Source organism: Leptopilina heterotoma, unplaced genomic scaffold (genome assembly GCF_015476425.1).
Source record: "Leptopilina heterotoma isolate Lh14 unplaced genomic scaffold, ASM1547642v1 Lhet_347, whole genome shotgun sequence".
NCBI lineage: Eukaryota > Metazoa > Arthropoda > Insecta > Hymenoptera > Figitidae > Leptopilina > Leptopilina heterotoma.
The window spans coordinates 791,145-807,285 of NW_025111030.1; the positions used below are offsets into that span (position 1 = coordinate 791,145).

The following is a 16,141-nucleotide window of genomic DNA, read 5'->3' on the forward strand; positions in this document are numbered from 1 at the left end:
TTTTTTATGTATAAAATTAATATTTATTTATAAATAACATAAGTTACATGGTGAATCGACAATGTCGAAAAAATAAATAATCATTGGATAAGTCTGTGAGCAATTCTGACTAAGAATCATTCGGTATATTGATTCAATTTGGATTGACACAATCCAACAAAAATCTCATCCGATGATTCCAAAAGGGATGCTGCACGAATGATTTGAGATGAGTCGTGACCAGTTCAGTCCGATCTTCTCACCAAGAATTCTCTCTTTGTCCAGAAAAAATAGAAATAAATAAATAATCCTTACATAATCTAAATTGTCATTCAGTCTCGGTCCAGTAATAATGCCAACGTGGAAAAAAACACTGTCCTTTTTGGTCATGATCATTTGATCAACTGTCTTCAATTGTTTAACTGTCATCAACTGTCTTCAATTGATCTACTGTCATTGATTGTCGCCTACTGTCATCTGTCATCAATGTAATCGTCAACTGTGTCAATATATTTGGAAATTCAAGCAGAATAAAAAAATTCTGTCTAGATCTGATCAGACAATATCTAATCAAAAGAAAATCTACTCAGTCAAAGTCTGATCAGACAGAATGAAAAAAAATTGTAGACGAGTAAATGTCGACGTCAGTCGAAGTCAGGTCAGTAGTCTATAAATTAAAAATCAGTCCCTGAGTCGAGAGTTCCATTTTTTTTCGTTTCTTTTTGGTGATTGTTAAGATCCAAAACTAGTATTAGTCTGGTCACGACGCTTTTTGATGATCCGTCGACAGCCTCATGTTAAGGCAGTACGAGGATGATGTGTTGAAAATGATGACTAAATTTAGTTGGTTGGCTGATAAGCGTTGTAGGCAAGATCCGATGCCTGTTCCCAGTTCGCCGATCTTCCCCATCCATGATCGTGGTGATCCTCATGATGACCTCCGTGACCAACGACCTCATAGTTTTGATGTTTCGCTCCCATGAGTTTCTGCAGACCCAAGATTGCGCTGATGACGAGGGCAATTTTACCAAAAACGAGGGCTTTCAGTGCGAGGAAGGCGAGCACTCCAAGAGCAATGGGGATCAAGGCAGCGAATTTCAATTTCAAGAGCAAGAGAAGAGGGATCAAGGATTTGACGATCTTCTTCTTCTTTCCACGACCTGAAATAATGAGGATTTTGTTAGATTAATTTAATTAGAAGCAATTCATGGTTTTTGGTTCACCTTTAGATGATTGTTCTTTATTCTTTGATAATTCTACTTTATTTTTCATTAACTGTTCTTTTTGATTTTGTATTGTCTTTTTTGATAATATAATTTCACGGTTTTCACTGACATCTTTAGAAAAACTGTATTTAGACATTATTATTAATAGATGGAGAAAAATGAATTTGCTATTGTAAGGCTAATTTTTAGCTATTGCAGATGATTAGCCATGACAGCTGACAATGAACTGCGGCAGCTAATAATTAACTTTCACAATAATTGCTATCCCTATATAATCAAATAAAGCTAGCTAAGATAGCTAAAAATTAGTTAAGTTGGCTGAATATTAGCCAAACTATCTAAATTTTTTCTGCTTGTAAATTAAACGTTAAACTAAAACCAATTAATAATTAAGGAGAAAAATGGAAAAAAAATTAATTAAAGGGAAAAATTATCAAAAAATATTTTTTCATTTATGATGAGAATTAAAAAACCAAAAAGATTGCATACCTTCTTCGAGGGACCGGGAGGAGGACTCATTGGAGAGATTGAGTTCAACGGTATGGGTGCTGAGGAACTTGGCGGTCCTGTCGAGAAGAGCCTGGTCAACAGCAGCCTCCCTAGCTTCAACTTCAGTGGGCAATGATGATTCAATTTCGTTCAACGATCTTCCATAGTCAGCGCGACTGAAAAAAATATCAAAAATTAGTAAATTGCTATCGAACTTTCTCCACCTGGATGGATTCGTATCATTATTATTATCATCATCATCAATATTTAAGGTTACCATCAGTATTATTATTAACAATATCATCCATACTCAATAATATCATCAAAATTCAATACTTCCATTAATATTATCATCAACTTTATCATTAACTTTATCAATATTATTATCGTGAATACTATAATCAATTTTGATATCTACTTCATCATCAACTCTATAATAAATATTTTCAACAAATTTAATATTAATTTTATCATCAAATTTATCATTAATTTTATCATCAGTACTATCATCAATTTTATCATAAATATTATCATCAGCTATATAATTAATTTTATTATCAGCAATATTATCTATATTATCAGCAGTATTAGCATCAACTTTATTATCAATATCAACATCAACTTTATCATCAATATTTCCAGCAATATTATCTTTATTATCATGAACTTTATCATCATTATTATCAACTCTATTATCATTAGTAATATCAACATTATTATCAACAGTATCGTCACCATCATCATCGTCATCATAATCATCAACATCGTCATAAAATTCATCACCATCATCAACATGAATCATTATCTCATTCAACTTTCTCCGTCATTCACTCTTAATTTCGAAAAATTATCCATGAATGAAAAAATCTGAAAGAAAACGATTACAAAAGAAAAATGAATGAAGAAATGAATGAAGAAATGAAAGAAGGAATGAAGAAATAGAAAAAGAAATGGAATAAGGGAAGGAGTGAACTGGATCTCAATTGGAAAAAAGATCCTAAATGTAATAATCCTCTCTGCGTTTGATGATGCAATCGCACTGTTAACACTTTTCCACAATCGCGTAAAATTTCCGTTTTCTTCGCAAAAAAAAATTCTTACCTATTTTTGGCTTCGTCGGTTTGTACAATTTTGAGACCATCAGTGATGTCAAATTCCGCGGAACGTGCTGCTCTATCGACGAAATTTAATGCCTTGAGTTTAAGACACACGGCCATGTCATTTTCATCAGCACATGATGAATAGACATCAATAGCCTCCTCAAATAGGGAGCGCTGTTGAACCTCCTGTGCGGCTGGTGCGGCGAATGTTGCCGCGACCAATGAAAGAATCACCACGAATTTATACATTTTGTTTTCACTATATTTTTAGAGTACCACCAGGGATATTAATCTCGCACTGTTGTTTTTTAGCACCCACCGATACTTTTTTTTCAAATTGCTTGAACAACGACGACGATCGTATCGACACTGGCCGAAAGAATCACGATGCTGCCTTTTATCCTCGACGCGAAAGGGGTCCGCGTACGTTTTTGAAATTTTGATGGCCCCCACTCTCAACCTATTGGTTTCTTAAGTGCCGTTCGTCGTCTGTCGTATATACGCTTGACCATCCACCCATCCATCTGTATATATCGCCTTTTTCACCTATAGTCTCATGTGTACACACATGAAAGAAGACGGGTGTTGGCCCATTCGGGATGCTGCAAAAGTATGTGTGAGTGAGTGAGAGTGTGTTAATGTTTGAATATCTGTCAATTTGTATTGGTTGTAAAAGCACGTGCTTTCACACAATTATAAAAAAGAAGCCAGAGAGAGAGAGAAACACACAAATATATGCGTGTGTACATTGTACACTTGTTTCTTTGTATTCAAAGATTGGATCCGGAGGGAGGAGAAAAGAGTGAGAGAGATGTATTGGTCAAAGGCACCGAATTCATCTCGTTGGCTTAGGAATACCGGTACACCCTCCCCTTTGAGATGTGCCTTTCCCCGAAATAAGGGCCTCACGATTCTGTCTATACGCCAATGCCTTATTCCCAATTTCTTGTACCTTCCCACGATTTCATCATTTCATGTAGATATTGTCACTTTAGAGAAGAGATATTATTAGATTCTCTCTCTTTTCTCTCTCTCTTTTCCCAGTCACCGAAATTCAGTTTCTCCACTTAAATCTAGCAATTTATTGTTAATCTCGAAATTCCTTTACTTTTTGACGATATATGAGACAAGTTTTTTTTCCCTAGCGAGTAAATTCGAACTGCAATCGAATGTTGACCTATTTCTTATCATTTACAGTTTTTTTTTCTTTTAGAAAATTTTCGAATTATTTTCTATTATTTTCAATTAATTTTTAATTAATTATTTTCTATTAACAATTTTTATTTTAAAAAAATACAAAATTTCTATGTTTAAATCGTTCTTTTATTATTTTGTAATAAAATTTAGGACTTTTTTGTTATAAAAATTAAAATTAAACATAATGTGAATGAAAAAATTCACTGATTTTTTATCATTCATGTTTGAGAGTTTATAGGTAATTGTATTAATAATAAAAATAATATTAAAAATAAAAAGAACAATAATAATAATAATAATAACCGTAAAAGAGAAGAAAACGAAGAAAAAGAAATGTAACCACAGGCACAATTAGATAACTAACAAGAATAAAGTGAAGATCGAGAAGATGAAGAAATATAAGAAAATTACCAAGAAGAAGGAGAGTTAGAATAAATTTGATGAGACAATGAAAAAGACATTTATCGGTAATTGGTAGAATTAAAATAAACAATTAAAAAAATATATTAATATCATTTGATAAAAAAAATAAATAAAAAAATTAAAGTATTGTATATATCTAATATTGTAAACAATAATAAGTAGAGGAACAAAATTTGTTGCTGTTTTTATTGTTTTATTTTTAAAGTTTTGTAAAAAATTTTTAAAAAATGTAAAAAAAAAATTTTTTTGTTAAAAAATCTAAAAAAAAAATTTTTTTTAATTTTTTTAGATTTTTAAATATATTTTTTGTGATCAGACTGTAAAAATAGACTAATAAACCCATTTTTAGTTAATTACATCAAATAATGTAGAAATTAGAAAAAAAAAAAATTTCAAAATTTTTTTTAGTTTTTCCTTGACAACGCTATGGACATTAATACATAGCAAGTTCTCTATATTTTTCCTGTAATATTCACGATAAAATACACCAGTATGCCAAATTTTAGCCCTCCATGTTGAATAGTTTAGAAGTTAAGGGGGAGGGAATGGTCACTTTTTATGCATTTTTGGCCAAAAATCTTGTTATTTCCTTGACAACGCTATGACTATCATCTCCAAACACATTCTCTATATTTTTCCTGTAATCTACGTGTGAAAATACATATCTGTACCAAATTTGAGCTCTCTAGGTCAAATAGTTTAGCCGCTAGGGGGGGGGGCACGATTTGGCTACGGACAACAGAGTCTCACCAATAGGATTCCGCCGTTACACCGTAGGTGTACGAAACCCTAAAAATGACCAAAAACATGAAGAATAGGGAAAAACGTAAAAACATGAAGATAATAGAGAAAAAACAACAAAAATAAGATGAAGAAGAAACAGAAAAAAAATTAAATAAGAGCGAGAATAAGAAGAAAGTAAAGAAAACGAGAAAGATAAAAAATAGGAAATAATTAAATAATAAGAAGATGAAAAAGAATAAAAAAGAAGAATAACATGAAGAAGAGTAAACAGATAAAAAAAATTTAAAAAAAACGAAAACAAGAAGAAAGTAAAGAAAACGAGAAAGAACAAAAAAATTAAATGACAAGAAGCTGAAGAAGAATAAAAAAGAAGAATATTATGAAGAAAAGTAAAAAGAGAAACAAATTAAAGAAGAAGGAGAACAAGGAGAGTAAGAAGAAAGTAATGAAAACGAGAAAAAACAACAAAAAGAAAGAATTTAAATAACAAGAAGGTGAAGGAGAATAAAAAAAGAAGAGTATGAAGAAGAGTTAAAAGAAAAACAAATTAAAGAAGAAGTAGAACAAGAAAAATAAGAAGAAAGTAATGTAATCGAGAATAAACATAAAAAATAAGAAGAAGAAAATTAAATAACAGGAAGATGAAGAAGATTAAAAATAAAAATACGAATAAAAGAAAAGAAATAAAAAATGAGATAGAACATAAATAAATAAGAAAAAAATTCAAAAACCAGAACAAAATTAAGAACAAAAATAATAAGAAAGTAAATGATTCGAGACAAAACGGAAAAAAAAGAATACAGAAACAAGAAGAAAAGTAATAAGATTAAAATGGAGAACAAGAAGAAGAAGAATAAAAGAAAATTAAAGATACTAGACAAAACAAAAGAAATGAAAGAGAATACAATAAGAAGAAGAAGAAAAATATTAAGAACAAGAATGAGAAGAATTTAGAAAAATTAAGAATAGGGAAAAAGAGAAAAAGACTAACAAAATAAAGAAAGAACCCAAAAACAAGAAGAACAAGAAAAATTTGAACAAGAACAAAAAGAACAAGAAGAAAATGAAGAACACAAGTCAATGCGAAATTAATAAAAAAATACAATAATAAAATAACAAGAAACGTAAGAAGAATGTCAAGAAGAAGAATAGGAAGAATTAAAGAAAAATAAAGAATTTAAGAAACAAAAAAGAGAAAGAATCCAAAAACAAGAAGATTTTGATCTAGAACAAGAAGAATAAAAGGAAAATAAAAAATATAAGATGGAACAGAGCAAAAAAATATTTCAAAAAAAGAAGAAAAAGAAGGAAATGAAGAAGACGAAAAGGATTTAATGAACCTAAAAAAAGGAGGAGTGGTGGAAACATAAGATCAAAATTAAGAACAAAACAAATAGGGAGAAATAAAGAAAATAAAAAAGAACAAGAAAGAATACAATGAAAAGACTAGAAAGAAAAAATTTTGAAAAGAAGAACAAGAAAAATAAGAAGAAAATAAAGAGGATGATAGAGATAAAAAATTAAGAAAGAAATGAAAGAGAATGAGAAAAAAAATTAAATAGAAGAACAACAAGAAGAATAAGAAGATTAAAACAAGATTAACAAGAAGAATATAAATAAAAAGAAGAATATCAATAAAAAAAAGAGTAACAATAAAAATAAGAATAACAAAGAGAAAAAAAAGGAGAGTAACAATAAACAAAAACATAATAACAGGAAAAATATCAATAAAAAGTAGAGTAACAATAAAAGGAAGAGTAACAATTAAAGAAGAGTATCAAGAAGATTAAAAACAAAAAGGACATGAAACTGAGTAGAAAGAACAAAAAAAAGATGAATAAGAAGGGGATCGATAACAAGAGTTAGAAGAAAATTGATAATAAAAACAACTACAAAGAATAAAAATTATGACAAGAATAGAAAATAAGGAATGCATTAGAGAAAAAACAAAAATACTTCAAATATTCAAATTTTAATGATTGGTAATAAAAGCTAAAAACAGAGTTTCCCTCATCGTGCCAGAATTTACAGGGGAGTTTTGACATTTGACACACATGATGATAATAATGCTGGATGATGATTGTCTTTCATAGAGGAATTTGTCTCCACCCATTTTCTACACAGTTATCGCTTATAAAATTGACATCGATGGCGGAATATCTTCGTAAAGTTTTTATCACTCTCAAGAAATCCTGTTTTGCTGAATGGGACGAATTTAATTCATGACGAAAACGGTGAAATTTTCGCAGACTAGGATGGCACTCGAAGAATGCGGGGACTGACCTAAAAAAGTATTTAAGCATCGTCAGAAACTGATCATCTCAATGACATTGAGTGTGTGTGGTATTTTTTTTTCCTTTTTTTTTGGTACATCAATAAGTCAACGATTAGAGGAAATATTCATTTTTCATTAAGAAACATGCGCGATGAGTCTATTAGCATTTTACAAGAGAAAAACTAATTTATTTTCACTTATAAATAAATTTATAGTAGAAAGCAAAGTATAAGTATTTTGTAAGACCGATAATTAAAGTATCCTTTACGTTTTCTATGGTTCAATTTTTTTCAGTTTTTAAAAGTTTTTTTTTAAGAAAACTTAATTGAAAGGGGAATTTTTTTTTCAATTGTTCAATTATTTAATTAAACTGCAGATATAATTATTAAATAATTTTCAACTCAGAAAATAGACGAAAGTGAAAACGATATTATCCAAACGATTACCGTTAGAAGAAAAAGTGAAAGTTTATAGTCCGAAATATTTTTTTTTTCAAAATCATAAGATGAATAACGGTGCCTCTTCTGGAGAGAAAAAATTGTTCCTATTATTAGAATTGGTAACACGTCTCATCTTTAAGGTACATTTTTTGATAGTTAAGGAATTTTTTTTGTAAATTGAAAACTTGGTACTGGAAAGTAATGTTAACTAGTAATTGTACCAGTTACTGCTGAATTTTAAGTACCAAATTATATACTTTTATTAATTAATAATATCCAATTTCAATTAAAGCTGGTCCAATTAAATTTTTGCTAGCAGAGAAATTATTAGCTCCAGTATTAGAAGTGGTACCAGTTACATTTTTAATCAGAAAAAATATTTTATGACCAGTACTAATTAATCTTCTGGTAGAAAATTATGTACTGGTACCAATTACTTTGCCGCTACCAGTAACAGAATTGGTACCAGTTGAATTAATGATATCAAGAAATGTTCAGTTTTGACTTAAGTACCAATGTTGGCAGTAGTGTTGTTATCAATTAACTTTTGGTATCAAATAATATACTGGTACCAATTCGTTTTCTAATGTCAGTAATAGAATTATGATCTGCTGAATTAAAGACATCAAAATGTATTCAGTTACTAATTATTTAACCGCTACTGGCACTAGTATTAAAACCAATTAAATTTTAGCATCTTAAACTGCACTGGTACTAATTAATTAGCTGGTACCGGAAGTTATACTGGTACCATTTAATTTTCTGATAGAAAATAATCAACTGGTACCAATTAATTGATTGGTACCAAGTTATGGTATCACATTATGTCAACTAAAAATGTACAGATTCGAATTACGTAGTTGGTACCGACAGGAGTACTGATACCAATGATTACTTTTCTGATAATAAATAGTATTCTAGTACCAATTCGTCTTCTGTTACCAATTAATCACCTGGTACCGACAGTAGTACTGATACCACTTAATTTTCTGGTATCAAATAATAAACTGGTACCAATGAATTCTCTGGTAGAAATAATATACTGGTACCAATTAAAATGCTGGTATCAGATAAGAAAAACCAGTTACACCAATTAGGTTGCTAGTACCAGTAGTAGCATCGGTATCAGTTAAATTTGTCGTTAAAAAATATCCAATTACTAAGAAATCTAATGGTTCCGCTGTTGGTTCTAGTGTCACTAAAATTTATGGTACCAAAAAACATTCCTCTACCAATAAATTTCAAATAAAATTCCTAAATTAAAATTTTTCTCGTTCAAAAAAATATGTTTGTGCTCATACAATAACTGGTACGAAATTTTTCTTTTTCGATAAAAAATTGCTAATAGCAATATTAATTAACTATATTGATATTTACAGTTAAATAGTTGATACCCAAGAAAATGAACCAAAAATGAAAGAAATGACCTTTAACAATTCATTGATAATAAGAGAAAATTTACAATTAACCTGCTACCATAAAAAACGCAATACCTTTCGGTTTCATGAAAAAAAATACTGACACCAATTAAAATTTGGTATTGAAAAGTAAAACTTGTTACGATTTCTGTCAACAATTGTGTGCCGACATTCAACGTTGTGGTTACGCTTGAATGAAATGAACTTTTTTGGAGCACGAGATATTATAGAGGCAATTGAATATCTTTCTTTTTTTCTCTCCTAGTCCATTGAGAAAATGATGCTGCGAGAGCATAGATGAATCTCTTTAGCCCATGACGAAAATTAATTTATGCCAATGGATGTCGCACAGGAACGTTTAACGGTTTTTGTAGAATGTGCGTGCGCAACTGATCGTTGCTGTGCGAGTTGGGTCCGAGCCAGACCTCCCTGGAGGAGAGGATTGGCCGCGCCTTACGATGACCCCGAAGTCTTCTGGTTAGAAGAGGAGAAAAAAGAAACGAGAGACTTTAAAATATACATATATATACACGATATATGCCCAAACCAAAAAGCGACTCGCGCAAAAGAAAGAATTGATACGCGACAGACTTTCTCCTAACTGACGAATCTCTCGATAAAAAGTCAAAAATGATTTTTTGTCTTAAATTCTTATAGAGGCTAATTTTTTTTTTTTTTTTTGCAGTGATGCAAAAACATTTTTTTGATATCAATTCTAAGTGAGAAAAAAAATATTATTCAGAAATTTATTCATAAATGTTGACTTGCTGTTACAGGTGGAAGTATACCGGATAAAATATACATTGTATATCATTTCCCTTTCAGGCAATTAAATTGCGGTACCAGAAAATCGTTTCTGCTTTTATTTTTTAGTATTTTGTACAAAAATATTTCGTACTTTGATACAAAATACTTCGTCATTTATGGATTTTAACTTTTTAAGTAAAAAATATTATTTTGTGTTTTTTTAAATTAAAAAACAATCTACTACTTGTATGTTTTTTACTGCTACCAGAAGATATAGTTCTTTCAATGAAAAAAACAAATTAATATTCTGGTACCTAAATGTAATCACTAAAAATTTCCGCTACCAAAAAAAATTTGTGTTCCGACTAAAAGTTCAGTAATTGTTTATAATTTATAGTTTTTAATTAAAAAATATTTAAATTTGATTCTTTTTAAATAAAATAAAATCTATTGCATAAATGTTTGTTACTGGTGCCAAAAGAGAATAAAAAGATTAATTAATTTTATAGAGAACAAAAATTTCTGGTATCTAATAATAGGGTAGAGGGCCGGACCCTCTAAAAACGGTTTTTATGTAAAATCACTTTTGAATTTTTTTACGATGTAATATTTATCAAAATATATTATGGAAAATAGAAATTTTATCGATATTGAAAATTTTATGATGAATAATAAAATAAATTAGGTTTTGATGTATGAAATAGGATGAATAATTAACAATATTTTAAAATGGTTTCTTATAAACAAAAAAATTGATTTTTGCAACTATTTTTTTTAATTTTTCAGTGAATTTTTGAATGGTGGTCACCGAGGGGCACTTTTTTTAAAGCAAAATTTCAGCTGTTTTTCCAAAATCGTCTAAGTTTTATTTTCTTTAGTAAAATAAAAAATTTTTTTTCTAAAAAGTTAGCTAAGGAGATACAGATTCAAAGCATATATTATTAATTATGTTATATAATACCGTTTAGGATTTACAGTCGTTCAAAAGATGGGTGGCCACCTTTGGGGCCCTTTACCCTATCTAATTTCTATAATAATTATAATCTAATTCTCACTAATAAATTATTCTATTATTTCTGATTTAACGTTTGGTAATTGTAAAAAAACAGGTACTAATTATTTGGCAAATTTTGAATTTGGTAAAATTAATAATCAAATTAATTTAAAAGCCACAAGCAAATGGTTCACATACACAAATGTACGTATAATATTATTCAATTTCACTACTGAATAAAACTAATTAATTTTTCGCACCGAATAATAGAGGAATTTAATTTTTAGTAGGAAAAATTTTTTTTAAATAACTGTCACTAGAAATATAAAATAACGAAAAGGAATAAATAAAGGTACAAAAAAAATATTGGTGCTGATTTAAATTGCCAACAGAATTTTATATCACAAAATAATTGACCTAAATTGGTACCAGAAAAGTAACTTTTGTTAAGGTAAAAGAAAAAACGTAGTACAAAAACTGGTACTAATTGTTTGCTGTTCTTAACTACCAATTGAATATCGTACCAGAAAAAATAAACCTGAATTGGTACCAGAAAAGAAATTTTTGTTAAGGTAAAAGAAAAAAGATACAAAAACTGGTACCAAAGGCAAAGGGTTCTAATTGATTACTGTTTTAAACTACCTACCAATTGAATTTCGTACCAGAAAATAATTTACCTAAATTGGTACCAGAAAAGTATTTTCTGTTAAGGTAAATAAAAAAATTTACAAATAATGGTACAAAAGTAAAATGATAGCAATTCTTTGCTGTTTGAAACTACCAATTAAATTTCGTACCAGAAAACAATTATCTGCAATTATGTACCAGAAAAATATTCAACCTTTGTTAAGGTAAAAGGAAAAAATGTAGTAAAAAACTGGTTCCAAAGTGAAATGATACCAATTGATTGCTGTTTTAAACTACGAATTGAATTTCATACCAGAAAATAATTGACCTGAATTGATTACTATAAAAATATTGAACTCTTGTTAAGGTAGAAGGAAAATAAGGTATTCAAAAAACTGGTACCAAATTGATATTCTCTTGAACAGAAAATAAAGAATTTTAAATAAACCGATAACTATGGAAACTCAATTTAATTTGGTTTTCGTCAATTTCTGTTTCATAGTAAAGATAATTGAGTGCTTGGATACAACAAGGGGACGTACGCTCGGCGAGCCGCTTTAAAGTCAGTCAAAGGTACCGTAAAGTGTAAAAAATGAAAATTCAAAATTTTGAATTTTGAAAACTGCCATCTTATAGGAAATAAAAATGCGCATCTTTTTTTTCTTTGAAATTTCTTTGAATAATTAATATTTTTATATGATAATGGAAAAAATGTGATTAATTTTCAATGTTAAATTTCATTGAATTTTAAAACATAAATCGTCGTATCTCCGACAAAAATGAATGAATTCTTTTGATTTTTGGTATACAAATGCATTTGGACCTATAAAAGACGACAATATCACGAAAATGTTAAAAGCAATTAATTGTTTATTGATTTTTAATTGTTAATACTGACCGGTCAAAAATAATTTTTTCTTATCTTTGGCTGCAAAAAGTATGCGGGGAACTTTAAAATTCAAACAACTTCCAGTGAGACATTTGTTTATTACGATGTAAAGAAGTTTTCTGTAAAATTGCAGAGAGATTAGTTTTATATTTACAGAAATACAATAGTTTTAAGAAAAATGCTCGCGCCGCCAACGATCCCTACCGCACAGATTTTAAGGTTAGTTGCACGGTAAAGTTTTATTTATGTATAAATATATGTGTGTAATATTTGCATTGAATTATTTACTAACTATTACATACTATACAACATAGGTATAAGCTTTTTTAATAATTTTGTAAAACATTATGTGTATGAATATAAATATTACAAATAATTCTAGCAGTATTTAATTAAATTAAGATTAATATCTGTGTTAAAAGAAATGTTTTTATTTTAAACATTATTAAATTTATAAAACGTTTTTAGATGTTAATATTTTTGTTTAAAAACTAGGAAAAATTTTTATTTTAAACAATTTTTGACAATTGTGATATTTTGAACTATTATATTTTAATAGATATTATTAGATTATACTAGATTCAACATAGTATGTAATTAAAAAGGACATTAAGTGTTGTTGCAGCATATTGAGTAATAGTTTTAATACATTATAGAGTCGATAAAAATTGAGTTGTAAATAAACGATATACTAACAAAAATAAATATCCAGAAATAATCTTAATTTAATTAAATACTGCTAGAATTATTTGTAATATTTATATTCATACACATAATGTTTTACAAAATTATTAAAAAAGTTTATAGCTATGTTGTATAAATAGTATGTAATAGTTAATAAATAATTCAATGCAAATATTACACACATATATTTATACATAAATAAAACTTTACCGTGCAACTAACCTTAAAATCTGTGCGGTAGGGATCGTTGGCGGCGCGAGCATTTTTCTTAAAACTATTGTATTTCTGTAAATATAAAACTAATCTCTCTGCAATTTTACAGAAAACTTCTTTACATCGTAATAAACAAATGTCTCACTGGAAGTTGTTTGAATTTTAAAGTTCCCCGCATACTTTTTGCAGCCAAAGATAAGAAAAAATTATTTTTGACCGGTCAGTATTAACAATTAAAAATCAATAAACAATTAATTGCTTTTAACATTTTCGTGATATTGTCGTCTTCTATAGGTCCAAATGCATTTGTATACCAAAAATCAAAAGAATTCATTCATTTTTGTCGGAGATACGACGATTTATGTTTTAAAATTCAATGAAATTTAACATTGAAAATTAATCACATTTTTTCCATTATCATATAAAAATATTAATTATTCAAAGAAATTTCAAAGAAAAAAAAGATGCGCATTTTTATTTCCTATAAGATGGCAGTTTTCAAAATTCAAAATTTTGAATTTTCATTTTTTACACTTTACGGTACCTTTGACTGACTTTAAAGCGGCTCGCCGAGCGTACGTCCCCTTGTTGTATCCAAGCACTCAATTTTGGTACTCTTTCTGAGCGTATCAGTTTTATATTGACAATAGAAATCCCAATTTCTTGGTACCAGAGAAAATATTTCTTCTATTTCTGGTAAAAAATTATATCTTCTTATTTTTGATACAAAAAATGTATATATGTTTGATTTTTGCCAAAAAAAAGTATAAATTTGATTTTTGTTAAAATTTTCAATTTTTTTTTGTTTGTATAAAAAATGAATTTTTGAAATTTCGGAAAGATGTAACAGGAGCGAAATGTTAAAAAGGATCAAAGGAGGAATTAATTGTTGAGTTAGAGTGAGGAAGGCAACTACAGTAATGGAACACTTTCATCTCGCAACGACGCCGGCGAGAGTGAACCAAGATCGAGGTCAGGTCAAGGCCCCCTGGAAACGCAGGTTCCGTACCGCGTCTTGATCTTTATTATACTTCGCTCTTCTTTTCTTCTCACGTTTTTTGAATTTTTTTCCCATTTCTTATAAATTTACTTTATAATGTGTATACTTTTTTTCATTGTACTGTGAATTGGTCGTACAAACATATTTCAATTAATAAATCATATTTATAATATAAAGATCAGAAAATTTCGATACTGACTCCATCCGTTGTTCCTGTATGTAGAAAGTTGTTTAAGGAGAAAGGAACATTCTATTTATTGAAAATTCTTAATTTATGGGAGCGTTGTTCACACTGCAAGTTTCTTCAGCAGCGAAATTGAAATGAGGAGTCAGGATCCATATGCCGATGAAAGTTTTCGAGTTACTTATTTTGTTCTTTTCTTTTTCTTTTTTGAAACGGAACTCACTTTTGAAGTAACTTCCCATATTTTAATGACAAAGAAATTCCTTGCTTTAAAAATCAGGAATAATATTTTTTTGAAGAAAAGTATATTCTAGACTCAAATTTTCGTTCATTTCAGATTCAAATATTTGATTTACGTTTGTAAAATTCAATTTTCTACTTTAGATTTAAGGTTTATTTTTCAATTTCAAAAACAAAATTTTGCTTTTCAATTCTCGTCTTAAAGATTAAATGGAGTTTTCAGTTTTCCTTTTTCAATTATAATTTCAATTGATTATTTTGAATTGGAATTTTAGTTTTCAATTTTAGAATTAAATTTTAATTTTGGGGTGCGATTTTGTTTTCAACTTTCGATTCAATTTTCACTTTGACGTATAGTTTGACTTAGACTTTCATTTTTACTCTAACTTTAATATTAAATTTAATTTGAAATTGAGTTAGACTTTGACTTTTATTTTAAATCTGATTCTCATTTTGACCTAGAAAGTCAAAGTTTCAGTTCAGAATTCTAAATGTTAGTTTCTATTTTTATTTTTATGAATAAAAACTTATTTTTATTCATAAAAAATATTTTTTTAAGTATGAATTTTTAATTTCAAGTATCATTTTAATTTTAAAGAGATTAAAATTTTGATTCCTAATTGCAAATTTCAATTTTCTATTTTAAAGGTGAATTTTATTTTCATTCTTTTAATTAAAATTGCAGTTTACATTTTTAGAATTAAATGTCGATTATAAATTATAAATTAACTCTTGAATATCAGCAATAATAAGAATAATAAATTTTTAATTCTAGTTCTAAATTTTAACTCCAACTTTCAATTTTTAATTTTTATTCTTAATTCAAAATTTTCATCTTACTTTTCAACTTTGAATATGAATTTTAATTATCAATTTCAATTTTAGTTTTGATTCATCTTTATTCTTAATAAAAAATTTTTGAAGTTTAGTGTTAATTTCAATTCTTAATTTAAATTTGAATTTTAGTTTAGAATTTTTATTCTAAATTCCTAATTTTCATTTTCAGCTATGGATGTGCATTTTAATTCTGAATTTCAATTCTTAATTTTCAAATCATATTCTATAAACAAATATTTTTTCTCAAATGTAAAAACGTTGATTTCAATTATTATGTAATTTAACAACTGAATTTGAATCTATATTAATTATGATCATTTATTATCAAAAGTAGAAAATTAATTCTTTGATTTATTCGCGGATCTAAATTATTAGAACTGGCCTACATTAAAATTGATGATTGACGAGAGAATAATTAAATTATTTTCCATTTTG

The 16,141-nt window shown here is 28.1% G+C and overlaps 1 protein-coding gene across 1 annotated transcript; it reads right to left on the bottom strand.

Moving 5' to 3' along the window:
- On the bottom strand, positions 1-3,186 carry LOC122505161. The gene is made up of 3 exons (XM_043616640.1): positions 2,796-3,186; positions 1,695-1,870; positions 1-1,139 (listed from the first exon to the last, which is right to left on the bottom strand). The coding sequence occupies exons 1-3, from the start codon at positions 3,041-3,043 to the stop codon at positions 820-822; spliced, it is 744 nt and encodes a 247-aa protein (XP_043472575.1). The 5' UTR covers positions 3,044-3,186; the 3' UTR covers positions 1-819.
- Between the last annotated feature and the right edge of the window lie 12,955 nt (positions 3,187-16,141).

Excerpts from the sequence above, each read along its gene's own strand:
- LOC122505161 (XM_043616640.1), bottom strand. The coding sequence starts at position 3,043 with ATGTATAAATTCGTGGTGATTCTTTCATTGGTCGCGGCAACATTCGCC. Across the intron at positions 1,871-2,795 it reads ACCGACGAAGCCAAAAATAG|TCGCGCTGACTATGGAAGAT; the intron begins GTAAGAATTTTT and ends TATTTTTTTCAG. Across the intron at positions 1,140-1,694 it reads CTCCCGGTCCCTCGAAGAAG|GTCGTGGAAAGAAGAAGAAG; the intron begins GTATGCAATCTT and ends TCATTATTTCAG.